The sequence below is a fragment of the Perca fluviatilis genome, chromosome 4 (assembly GCF_010015445.1).
Source record: "Perca fluviatilis chromosome 4, GENO_Pfluv_1.0, whole genome shotgun sequence".
Lineage (NCBI taxonomy): Eukaryota > Metazoa > Chordata > Actinopteri > Perciformes > Percidae > Perca > Perca fluviatilis.
Genome location: NC_053115.1, coordinates 17,216,742 through 17,229,559, shown reverse-complemented (window position 1 = coordinate 17,229,559; position 12,818 = coordinate 17,216,742). Strand labels below are relative to the sequence as shown.

Sequence of the window (12,818 nt, the reverse complement as noted above, 5' to 3'; positions counted from 1 at the left end):
TTTTGTTGGCACCACTGTTTATTGTCGACGTTATATGACTATCCAGCATAATGAATTGTCAGGAATGCTTCTTGGCTGTAAAATCTTAAATACTCTTATTTAACTTTACCGGATGGATAACTTTTCACCCGGAAGTATTCAACCGAAAGCCTAGAAAAACATTTGGAGGCAAAACATCAATGGGGGTCACTTGGTGAGATGATTACATTATGGTTTTAGCTATATGAAAAGTGGTAACGATGTTTGAAATACTATGTCCTTAATTCACACATATATATTAGCTACATCTTCAGTTTGTCGCCTCAGCTATCGCACATACCTTTTGTCAATTGGCAGCGCTACATCGCTCACTCTCATTCACACCGAGGGAGCAGATCTTGTTTAGTTCTTACATGAACATGACAACTAAAAAGGCAGGTGTTACTTGACTACTCAGTCCTTCCTTACAGATTACGCTGGTCATGTTTTATAACATGATGTGGTGCTTCTTTTTCCCCTGCAGTGTGTGCCAGGTGCCTGTGGCAGAGGGGAAGAGTGTGCAGCAGACAGTGGATACCATGCACAAGAAACTGGAGCAGCTGGGTGCTGTGAAGCAGGGCAGCTTCTGGGTAGACTGCGAGACATACCATCCAACAGGAAATGTCAGCGGTAATATTTAATTCTATACTTTTTCTTTGAGTATCAGATTTAACCTAATTGATCTGCTAGATTGTCTAAGTACATTAGAAGCATTAGCATTACCCTCACCCTCATTGTACTTAGGAGCGATAGGGGATATTCCTGAGATTTAGTATTGCACTTCTATGAAGTCCAAGCAGCTGAAGCCAAGAAATCCTGACTTTTAGTCCATAATATTGCTCAAAAAACCCAGAAGCCAGATCCACTTCAACATATGCCATAAGACATAATGGACTCCTCAGAAGAGATACGTCTCTAAAGCCATTCCTACTCCCTATTGCACGTTCTGTCAACCTGAACAAACTGGAACTTTCCTACACGAGGTCTGGGAGTGTGAACAGGTGCACGAGTTCTGGAATAAAATAACATCAATAATATCTGATGTGATAGGATGTCGACTTCCTACTGACCCGATTGTTTTGTTACTTAATGATGACTCTAAATTACACCTGCTTGGGAGGCAGAAGAAAATTTGGCTAGCCGGCTCAACTGCGACCAAGAAAATGATAGCTCAGCGCTTTGTATAAAAGTGGTTGGCGTATTTTCTGGACATAGTTATGCTCGAGCTCTCTACAGCAAGGATTAACAAAGCCAAGTCATCTACTATAGACCTATGGAAAAATGCAGCAGCACAAGTATCAGGCCTAATGACCTCAGCATCACAAGAATTAGAGGAGAGTGATTAGGCAAGATGTGATTTTTGTTTTGTTTTCCTCGAGACCGCAGAGGGTGGGTGAGGGTTTTGGTTCCTGTTCGATTGTATTTGTTTGTTCTGTATGTTGTGTGTTCAAAATATAAAAATAATAAAAAGTTGATCATAAAAAAAAAGCATGTGGCTGGGTAAATTCAGTGGGTAGAGCAGGCGCACATATATTTAGAGGTTTATTCCTCGACGCAGAGGTCTAGGGTTCGACTCCGACCTGTGACGATTTCCTGCATGTCTTCACCCTATCTCCCCCCTTTCTCATCTGTCCTGTCCAGTAAAGGCTGAAAAGCCCCAAAAAATAATCTTAAAAAAAACCAGAATCCTACATTCCCCACAATGCCACTCAATAGCGACATTCTTTTGACCCCCCTGTCTGACAAAGCCTCACATCTTTCAAAGTCCTCTCTTTAATGCCATCAATTTGTAACGCAGGGTTTCCGTTACAAAAATGTACGTCTCAAGCCCAAGGTGGGTTGGTTATTTTCTCTTTAGAAAGCCCCCTCCAGAGCTGCACAGAGGATGTTATGGTTAAAATAGATGGAGTGCTAATATCTATACCAAAATGAAACAGTTATCCCTTAAATACAGAGACCCTGCATTCAAGAATAATATTTACAGCATATTTGTAAGAAATAGTGAAAGAATGTTTTTTCACTTTCTTATAGTACTAGTATATAGTATTATTGTAACACGTTTTTTGAAACTCAACAGACTGTTTTAAACTGTAACAATGAATCATATAATAGTTTGTTGTATTTTTGCATGGACAGCCTTATCCTGTAGGTAACTGCTCTAAGGTAATCAGATACATGTAATGGCATAGAAATAACAAATTACAAAATGTACAAATTGCATTGTGATAAAGTAAAGGTATCTCACAAAGTGAAAATATTTAGTGTAGTGCCAATACGTCTACAAACTGAATGAACTTCTTTACTTGATACCTCTGACAGCCAGTCTCTTCCGTCTGTTACAGGTCAGCCCTCCAAGCTCTTATACTTGATGCACAATTCTGAAACTCCCCTGAGCTGCATTGCTCTGTTTGAAGGCGGGCCGTGCCTGATAGCTGACACAAACTTTGACGTTCTCATGGTGAAACTAAAAAGTCACTTCCAGAATGCCAAGGCGCACAAGGTGGAGTGCCGTGGTTCTAGATACCGCTACTGTGACTTCTTAATAAAAGTTGGTACTGTGACAATGAGCTCCAGTGCCAGAGGGATATCAGTAGAGGTATGTAGTTAAATACATATTATTTTAAGTGGAATCATGAAATTTTCCCAATGTGACTTCATTAACTCTCTGTGCGTTTCCTCAGGTGGAGTACTGCCCTTGTGTGGTTCCAGGGGACTGCTGGAATCTCACAAAGGAATTCATGCAGTCCTTTCTTGGCCCCAGCGTCCCCGAACTGCCGTCTGTCTTTGCTGCCAAGCCTGAAGGACTCTTCGCACCATCAGACTGCGTTGACACGATGACTCAATACTTGGAGTTGTTCAACAAACTTCGTAAAATGCAAATGCCAGGAAGTAACGTGCGTTGAGTTGTCAACGGCAATGGAGAGACATTTTCTTTGTTTGTATTGATGTTGCTTTAATTCTGGTCCAGTGGATCAGCATGTTATCCAGGCCTTTGTCAGAGCCTGGGGTTTTATATTTCCATTTCTGAAGCCTCAACATTGCATTACACCTGTTTGATGAAAGCATCTTGTATTAAAGATACTTACTGAAAGGCTAGAGTAGCTAGGACCTGTGTTTCTGACTAATTACTTCTAATGTCCTATTGCTGGGGTTGTAACTTTCTCTAGAGAGACTTTTTTTTGTTGCTGAAAGTAAAATGACACATAATTAATTGTTTTTCTATTGGTTTATCTTATTCGATTTCCTGTAGTGGGCTATTACTTTTCTATTGGGTTATCTTATTAGATTTCTTGCAATGGGTGATGGCTAAAGGCTTATGTTTAGTAAGAAGAAATGCTAGATGGCATTTCAATGGTGTATATTCAATAGACTTTTTTTTTTTTTGTGGTGTAGATTTTGACTTGGAGATACATGAATTAAGTCACTGTTCAGTTTAAATTGCCTAGTAAAGTATATACTATTAAATAGTGATCAGCATGCACAACACATAGGTGATACTAATAACCTACTGTGACATTTCAAAATGTCATATGTGAAAAAGAATGAATAAGCTGTCAATCATGTCAAGTCTGTGCACAACCACATAGTCCTGAGAATTTGTGTAATTGGGCAAAAATAAAAAGCACCTGTGGGGCTGATTCGTGGATGTTCAGGGTATTTAAAATGCTGCTTTGATTTTAATACATTAATAATAAGACTAACTTTTACATAAAGTATGTTTAGAATGTCTTGTTACTTCAACCCGTTTAACACTGTTAACTTGCATCACAATCATATGAGAGGCCCCAAGTCAAAAAATTTTAATCAGGTCCCTTCCTAATGCCTCAACACCAGATTCAGCTAATACTAACGTTAAAAGCTACACATCCTCTAATGCATTTTTTTTTTTTTTAAATCAGATTAGCACAAACCAGTTTATACATGGCAAACACGGGGCTTTCGTGTAACATTGCGCTCAGTAGCAGTTGTCCTCTTTGCCTGGTGTGCGGTCTAGGCTCGGTTATTGTTCCATGTGGCCTCGGTGGGTGGACGGACGGACGGCCGGTCCATCCTGCTGCCTGTTGTTCAGTCATTCCGCCAATGAGAGCCCGGCTGCCGCTCAGTCCCAGTCCAATGAGAGCAGCGGGGTCTGGGATCAGCTCGAGAGTTGGGTTGTTCAATCTGTGAAGAGCAGGACAACAACCACCTCTGAGTGTACCGGATGGATGGATGTTGGTGATGGTAATGTTACCCAGCTTTTCCGTTATCAGATGTAAAATGTAGTAACGAACACAGATGAGGCCCAGTGTTAATGTGCACTCCATTAACCGGCGTTCTGTGATAAAAGTCACCCGGGAGTTCTTTAACGGTTAACGGCGCAGTTCGTTAGCGAGCTAAGCCGCACAGTGTTAATACTTAGTCAACGTTAGCGACCAACAACAACCGTGAGGTTAACTTCGATTGTCCTCCGCAAACGCGCTAGCCGTTCAGCTAACGGTAGCTACTATGGCAAGCTAATTACATAAATGTTAGCTATTCGGTGCCAAGCGAATCATCTGTTTTTAACAAAGTACATAATTATAGATAGATCGCAGAAGGCTAGACAACGCTAACCCTGTGCAGAGCTGCAGTAGCTAGCGGTTAGCGGTGTTGCTAACTTATGGCTGGCTGAGCTGCCTCAGACCCACAAAGTTGTTGGATGTTCCTGGAGAGTGGCTCTCTGACTGCTCTTTGTTCTGGTTGAACATGGTGATGGTGGGGTAGCTTAGCATGGCGTTAAGAGCCAGCCAGGCTCACCCAGACGTTAGGCTTTAAAACACGGACAGATTACGTTACAGTTGGGGTATTGTAACATTTGTGAATATCAGCGTCACATGCGTTAATAATAGGCACTTCCAATAGTACAGCACAACATAGCACAATTTGGGTACTCAACCAACTAGAAACCAGTTGCACCGACTTGCAAGTAAATCGTGTCCTTTGGTTACAATCGTAGTTATAAAAGTAGGGGAATGATTTACACAAAATGAAAAGCAAGAAGAATGGTGTAGCACAGCGCTGAGGTAACGTTACAGAAATACATGGATTAACACTATTTAAATGGACAGACAGCCATTCTCCTTCATGTCAATTTTTCTGCCTGTAAATATGGCCGTTTAGGAGCTTTAAATATTGTCTATGTAAATGAGCCCCATATATTGTGTTTTTAATGAGATGGGCATATTTCCAATAAACATCAGACGTAACGTTAATCATTACCAGCACACATACAACAAATAACAATACATATACTGTATTTATTTTTTTTATTTTTATTTCAACTCCAAAGGTTGCCAATGATCTGACTAATAACCCTAGTTAATGTCAGGTCAAGTTTATTTGTAAAGCTCAATATTACATATCATGTCTCAATGGGTGTTACAGGCCCACAATATTAATGGTGTAACACTCAGCACAAGCTCTCTGTGAAGTCAAGGAAAACACTTAAGCACATAAGAGAAGAAAGGTATTTTATAAAACAGTCTGTTCCAAGTCCCGCATTCATCAAGTGGTTTTTACACATAGTGTTTATCCTGTTTTGCATGTCACTGCAAAATCTGTTTTGTGTAGGAGTTTTTCAGTAGTAATCACTTCTCAGTGTCTGGTATCGTTTTTAATAAGTTGTTCAGATTATGAAATGTTTGTAAATAGTAGATTTTCAAACCATGTTGGAGAAGATTCTATTTGAAAGCCACATTTTAATAGATGTTGTAAACTTAAACCATTCTATATACGCACTACTGCAAATTACAGTTGTGCTCATAAGTTTACATACCCATGCTAATTGTTGACTAAAAAGAGGAATAAAAAAACATCTTTTGGAAATTGATCTTAATGCCTTAATTTTAAAAAATACAGGGGCCACAAGTATACACACCCCTATGTTAAATTCCCATAGAGGCAGTTTTATTTTAAAGGCCAGTTATTTCATGGATCCAGGATACTATGCATCCCGATAAAGTTGAGCATGTGATGATGTGGGGCTATTTTAATTCCAAAGGCCAAGGGAACTTTATCAGGATGCATAGTATCCTGGATCCATGAAATAACTGGCCTTTAAAATAAACATCTGCCTGCCTCTATGGGAATTTAACATAGGGGTGTGTATATTTGTGCCCCCTGTGTTTTAAGGAAGAAAACGTTTTTAAGTTTACAATATATTATTCATTCACAAAGAAAATTGGTGTCCTTTTTAAAGGTTGGATTTTTCCTAATTTTTTTTAAATTAAGGCATTAAGATCAATTTCCAAAAGACGTTTTTTTTATTCCTCTTTAGTCAACTTTGTCATGGGTATGTAAACTTATGAGCACAACTGTATCTAATATTATCCCACACTAGTGGATGACTTAAAGTGTGTGCTTTTGAATACATCTTAAATGCTGGGTGTCCTTGAAATGGAAAGATGTTGTTTAGTGGTGACAAGTCCTCTCAGGAAATGCCTTCTTTGTATTTTGTGTAAATTGTTATTTTGTAGTTATTGATGTTCCTAGTTTTGGTGCATTTTCTCATTATTTAATTTAAAATTTGTTAGTAAAAGAGACTTTGGTCTTTTGGTGTAATCATTAGTCCTGATGCAACTATGCACTACTAATTTGATTTCATCCCGGTTTCTCAGAATACTCCTGTTGGTGACCATGGACATGGGTGATTGAGCTGAACGTTGCTGTTGAGTTCTCTGCAGATGTTGTGATGTATTGTCCCAAACCTGATCAAGCAAACTACTTTTACAGTAAGTAAACCTTTTCATTTTCTCATTAATGTGAATGATTCAGACTGGATATGTCCTTTTACTGGATTGTATGGCCAGATGACCTTAATCTCACTTTATTTTATTTTTTTCTGTAAATCTTACCTCCAGAATGAGGTGCTGCTTGGTTACAGGACGTGTGTCCTATCACTGAGGCCACATGTGCATCGTGAGAGATGGATCGTTGTAAGCACGTGGGACGCCTGCGTCTGGGTCACGACCATTCCATCCTCAATCCACAAAAATGGCACTGTGTGGACTGCAGCACCACCGATTCAGTGTGGGCCTGCCTCAAGTGCTCCCACGTGGCCTGTGGACGTTTCATAGAGGAGCACTCGCTCAAACACTTTCAGGAGTCACACCACCCACTGGCTATGGAGGTGCGTGAGCTGGATGTGTTCTGTTTTGCCTGTGGAGACTATGTACTCAATGATAACGCAGAGGGAGACCTCAAACTCCTCAGAGGGGCACTCTCTACTGTTCGCAGCCCAGGTAGACGCTCACTACGCTCCTCGACTGGGGGAGAGTGCCCCCCCTGGGTTGGGGACTGTGGGCCACAGCCCCCCATGCAGCTGGCCTCGCGTCACAGGAGGAAAGCACTTCTGGGGAAGATGCTTCAAATGTGGATCTGTAAACATCAAGAGCTGCAGAATCGGCGTAAAGAGAAACTTGAGGAAGCCAGAAGACAAAAAAAAGAGGTGAAAAGGAGACTCATGGAAGAGCTTGGCAATGTCCCGCCCAGAAAGAGTGCTAGGCTTCTTACTCAGGCGCCACGTTCAACCATCACACTCATTCCTCGCAAATTTCGCGACCCTCCAGAACGCCTACCTCCTCCCCCCAAGAAGCCTTCCCTTCTCCCCCTGTCCCGTAAGGCTCCTCCGAATGGCAGAGCTGCTAAACTGAGGAGGTACTACTCCACACACACGGTAACCCGCCGGAGACTTGCTCCAGGTGTCACTGGTCTGCGCAATTTGGGGAACACATGCTACATGAACTCAATATTGCAAGTGCTAAGCCACCTGCAGAAATTCAGGGAGTGTTTTCTCACTTTGGACCTTTGTGAGACTGAGGAGCTGCTGGCCAAGACCAATCACTCCCAGGGGATGAAGGGTGTGACAGGAAGTGTCGTCAGCAGTAGTACCACAGCACTGTCAGGAGGCCCTCTTGAACCCATAGGCAAGGCAGGCAGTTGGAATTTGCCCGTGGGCAAAAAAGAAAGTGCCCCGCCTTCCCCACAGGCTTCGGAGTTGGTCCAGCCCAAGGAGTCTCGCTGCTCCACCCGCCAGCAGATGTCTCTGTGCCATGAGTTGCATACACTTTTCAGGGTCATGTGGTCAGGCCGGTGGTCTTTAGTGTCTCCATTCGCCATGCTGCACTCTGTGTGGAACCTCATCCCAGCTTTCCGTGGGTACGACCAGCAGGACGCCCAGGAGTTCTTGTGTGAGCTGCTGGACAAGGTGCAGCAGGAGCTGGACACAGAGGGGTCCAAACGCAGGATAGTTATCCCCATCACAAAGAGGAAACTATCCAAGCAAGTGCTCAAGGTTCTCAACACCATCTTTCATGGGCAGCTACTCAGCCAGGTGAGACATCAGATATGTGCCCACTTTAGAGTATGAGTACCTTGTCCCAAACCTGCCTTCAAACTCATAAAAGAAACACTGAAAGAGTGAGGCCAAGTCATTTGAAAAGGAATACACGACAACTCATCCTTATAAATGAGATATGATTGTTAAAAAAATAAGTCATTAATTTTTTTAATTTTGAATATCACTCAAAAAAGACTTTCAGGGTCCTTGATATAAAACTACGGCAGTTTTAATACCAAACAATATGTTCAACTGACCTATATGGGCTAATAACACCGATACATTTTTTCTGTCCCTACATAAACAGATTTTTAAGACACTCTTAGATTCTAATATTTTGTGATGCTTTTTAAAAACTCTTTAGAGGTCCACTTAATTTCTAAAATGTTAGACTTAATCACAGCTACTTACCACTGGAGTCTTCACCTGTTTTTGTTCTCTTCTTGCTGTGTGTTTTTCTTTTTTAGGTGACGTGTCTGTCCTGTAAGCACAAGTCTAACACAGTTGAGCCGTTCTGGGATTTGTCTTTGGAGTTTCCAGAGCGATACCACAGCATAGACAAAGGCTCAGGCTCTACAGCTTACCAGCGCAGCTGCACCCTCACTGAGATGCTGTCCAAGTTTACGGAAATGGAGGCTCTCGAAGGCAGCATCTATGCCTGCAACCACTGCAACAGTGAGTACAATGCAAACAAAAATTTAAATTTCTTATCTGTTAAGATTTTTTCCATCTACCGCTGGAGTTGGACACATCTGAATTAATTCAGGATGCCTGCCTACTACTTAACTACTAACATAATCTAATGCAATGGTTCCCAAACTGGGGGACGTGCCCCCTAGGGGGTGCCTAGAGTTATAATATGGTGACACTAAATTTAAATATTGCATGGCTCTGCTGCACTGCTAGCAAAGCATGGACAAATTTCCTAGGACTGCCTGGTAAGCGTAAAGCAGACGAATCTACACCACAACTACTAAAACAAAGACAAGAAAATAAGTAGTGGTGACCAAATTCGATCTAAGGAGCCTGATTCAACTCCTCGCAGTGTGGTCTAGTTGACTCTGCCTTTGCGGAGAAACGGCTGATTGCAGCGCATTGTGTGTTCTGTCTGTCCATCTGTCTCTGCTCCATTTCAATACAAAGGGATGGCTTGAAAATATTTTGATCTAAAATGCTAATGCTGTTAATGCAGTGTTTCACATACCTGTACAAATAACATTGCATCACAAAAGGAAATTGGACTTTGAATGCAGAGGACATTAGTGCTGAGACAAATGTAGTTTTAATGACAGGAGTTACAACTTTAAAAACTGACTTGAATAAGTAAATGTACAAAATAGTTTTGAGTTCAGAGTTAAAAATAATTCAGTTTTGACTGAGATGCAGCGCCTCCAGCAGTGGGCCAACACACTCTCTGAGTGACCGAGCAGAGAGCGAGGACACTGACTTGTGTTAGCTCGCTGTTGACAGCCTTGGAGGAGGCTGTGACTTGAAAACAAGGCCGGCAGCCTTTTATGAAAGCTGCACAAATGTTTGTCTGTTCGCAAAGCCTGATATACTGCAAGGAAGTGTGTCACCTCTGCGCAAAAATAAAGCGCAGTGATATGCATTTTGAATTGATTTGCAGAGTAACTTACCATCTCGTTGTTTCATGGTTTGTCAGAAAGAAGACGGAAATCATCCCACAAACCCTTAGTTCTGTCAGAGGCACGTAAGCAGCTTCTGATCTACCGTTTACCTCAGGTTCTACGGCTGCACCTCAAACGCTTCAGGCAAGTTTCTCTACAGGCTATTTTTCACATAATGTTTACTGTTAAATCACTTTAAAACAGTTTGAAAAACCCAGTTTTATTTTTTTTTTTTTTTTGTAGCTAAAATGAAAGTGCTAAAGTAGAGGAGCAATGTATATTTATCACGGTGCTTGTGAGCTAACTGGTTCCTGTTGTATGGCAGATGGTCAGGGCGGAACCATAGGGAGAAAATCGGCGTCCATGTGGCCTTTGACCAGGTTCTGAACATCAAACCATACTGCTGCACAGGCTCAGGTCACTCTGTCCACAGAGGAGGCTACACCTACGATCTGTCTGCTGTCGTTATGCATCATGGTAAAGGCTTTGGCTCAGGGCACTACACCGCATACTGCTACAATACAGAAGGAGGTGAGGAAGAGACCGGACTTGATTCAGATCAACCTACAAAGTCCTGTTGCTCTGCTCTTAACCTGTTTTTGTCTTTGTATCCTCAGGTTTCTGGGTCCACTGTAATGACTCTGAGATGAAGGTTTGCAGTGTGGAGGAAGTGTGCAACACTCAGGCCTATATTCTCTTCTATACCCAGAGGTCTGCCTAGGTACCTCTCGCTGTGATGTCGATCTGTACGTGGCAACTAAAGGCTGCATTTATGAAAACGTTCTGATATTTTCCCCAGATGTCATTAAACAATCATTTTGAAATAATTTACTACAAAAAAAAAAAAAAAAAAGATAGCATGGGGGCAGTAGGACAGCCACAATCTTAAGTCAAAGTGAAAATTTTAGGAACATAATCCTGATGAGAAAGATTATGATAATTGTATACATGCTGTAGTAGTAGTATGTAATTGAAGAAAAATAATTGGAATTTAAATGTTCTAATAGGTGGCTTTGGATTGCGTTTGATTTTAAATAAAAATAATAAATCAAAAACCTTTTCATAAATGAGGCCACCGGTTTCTCGGCCTGTGGGACCAGCATACCGGTTAACGGCCCGAAGACTGTGGGAGCAGGTCCGACTCTGTCCTGCTGAACACCAAGTTGTGTGTCCGTGTTTTTTTAAAAACAATCAGGCTGGTCTCTGAGTCTGGAACCAACCAGGTGCTCTCCTGTAACAGCATTTCACATTCAAAGGCAACATGGATTCTGGATTTTAGAGCATTTTAATCACAATAGTGTTGTTAATGTGCCTTTTATATATATATATATATATATAACCGTACATTTAATAGCCAATGCACTAAATGTTATAAGAGGTACTACTTTCAACATTATTGTGTTGTTCCACTTGAATTAAATGAATCTGGTGAATAAAATCCAGAGTCTGTGTCGCCGTCTGTTCAGCTTTTTTTAATTATCGTGAAATGTCAGTTCTGAAAACTTTTAATACTCATCCCTGTGTCGTTTGTACTTCATGTCCTCTCCTCAATTGTACTGCTGTGACTGGATACTGCGTCTCAGGCTTGAGGCCTTTACCCTTTGCTCTCAGTGAACAGGACTAGTTTTAGTTTTATTTTGTAGTCATTCTATGTTTCACTTTCATAAAAAGAAGCAAAAAGTTTGAGTTTCAGACACTTGATTGATGAGGAGTGGTGGAAAGCTGCACTTTTGAGGAGGGGCTAATATTGTTGGTCCTATCTTTGTGATTGTTCATCTTTTTGCTCCTGTATCTTGTTTAAATGGCAGCTCCCCCTGTTGCGTAACGGTTAGACTATTCTGAGCCCAGGTCGGCAGGAGATGGGGGAAAAAAACGAGTTAAAGGGCAGACTGCGATACAGAAGAATGTGTTGGGGTACCCATTTTGAGTTGAGCACCTGAAAGCAATATATTGTACATCTTGCATCTTGACAGGACATAAAATCAGGAATTCTTCTGCTTGTTATACAATGTTTTTTTTTTTCTACTCTGCTGTTTCTATCAAGGTCTTTAGAATTTGCTAGGTAATCAAGAAAAAAAACGTGTTTGATAAGAGTCAAACGAACTCTATGTAAAAGTTGGAACAATCTAATGACGATGAATGTCTTACTTTTTAGCGGTCAGGTGTGGCCATGCCACCGGCTCTGATCCCCTTGAGTTCTGTCTTGTACTGTAAGAATACCTGTCATAAATGTAATGGTCACATGGGTTTTGCCTGATGGTAATTATTAAAAAGACAAAACAAATGTGAAACATTTCTTGGGTCGTCGCAGTGCCTGCAACATCTACAGTATGTTAACAGCATTATAGGAGGGTACTTAACAAAGCGATACAGGAAAGTAGAACTGAAATAATCCACAGAAGCATCTGATACACATTAGATATATTAGATACACATCAGATCTGAAATATCCCATACATTCGTTTTCTCTAATGCTTTAAAGATTATTAACCTAGAATAAATGTAATCTTGTCCAGACAAAGATGCATCTGATGAACAGGTCCCCTATCCTATTTATTTCACTATGGGTTTTTTTACACCCGTCAACATTTTTTTAGTTTTTCACTAACAAAAATGTAACATAAAACACAATGTTTTGTTTGTAATATTTTATTTATTCTGTTGGTGAACTATGAGACTGCTTTTGTCTTTAAAGCTGGACTATCACTTTTGAGAGAAGACCTAACACTTTGTTCCTCTTACAAATTAAACATTTCATAGCCTTCATTAGCTATAAAATGCACCATTGCTCATTTGAATCCACACGGGATTCGCTG

At 41.0% G+C, this 12,818-nt stretch overlaps 2 protein-coding genes across 4 annotated transcripts; both read left to right on the top strand.

Moving 5' to 3' along the window:
• The first annotated feature begins 32 nt into the window (after positions 1-32).
• Positions 33-3,234, top strand: med20 (mediator complex subunit 20). 3 transcript variants are annotated; one of them, XM_039798151.1, is made up of 5 exons: positions 33-193; positions 337-413; positions 503-648; positions 2,361-2,614; positions 2,700-3,229. In XM_039798151.1, the coding sequence occupies exons 3-5, from the start codon at positions 558-560 to the stop codon at positions 2,919-2,921; spliced, it is 567 nt and encodes a 188-aa protein (XP_039654085.1). In that variant the 5' UTR covers positions 33-193; positions 337-413; positions 503-557; the 3' UTR covers positions 2,922-3,229. The 3 variants fall into 3 exon arrangements, with proteins under 3 accessions (XP_039654085.1, XP_039654083.1, XP_039654084.1); XM_039798149.1 differs by lacking the exon at positions 337-413; XM_039798150.1 differs by lacking the exon at positions 33-193 and having other exon boundaries at positions 200-413; positions 2,700-3,234.
• A 778-nt stretch (positions 3,235-4,012) lies between these two features.
• usp49 (ubiquitin specific peptidase 49) lies at positions 4,013-12,297 on the top strand. The gene is made up of 7 exons (XM_039798106.1): positions 4,013-4,239; positions 6,654-6,767; positions 6,897-8,368; positions 8,842-9,049; positions 10,038-10,146; positions 10,328-10,533; positions 10,620-12,297. Exons 3-7 carry the CDS (start codon positions 6,962-6,964, stop codon positions 10,721-10,723), a joined length of 2,034 nt encoding a protein of 677 aa, XP_039654040.1. The 5' UTR covers positions 4,013-4,239; positions 6,654-6,767; positions 6,897-6,961; the 3' UTR covers positions 10,724-12,297.
• The last annotated feature ends 521 nt before the right edge of the window (positions 12,298-12,818 follow it).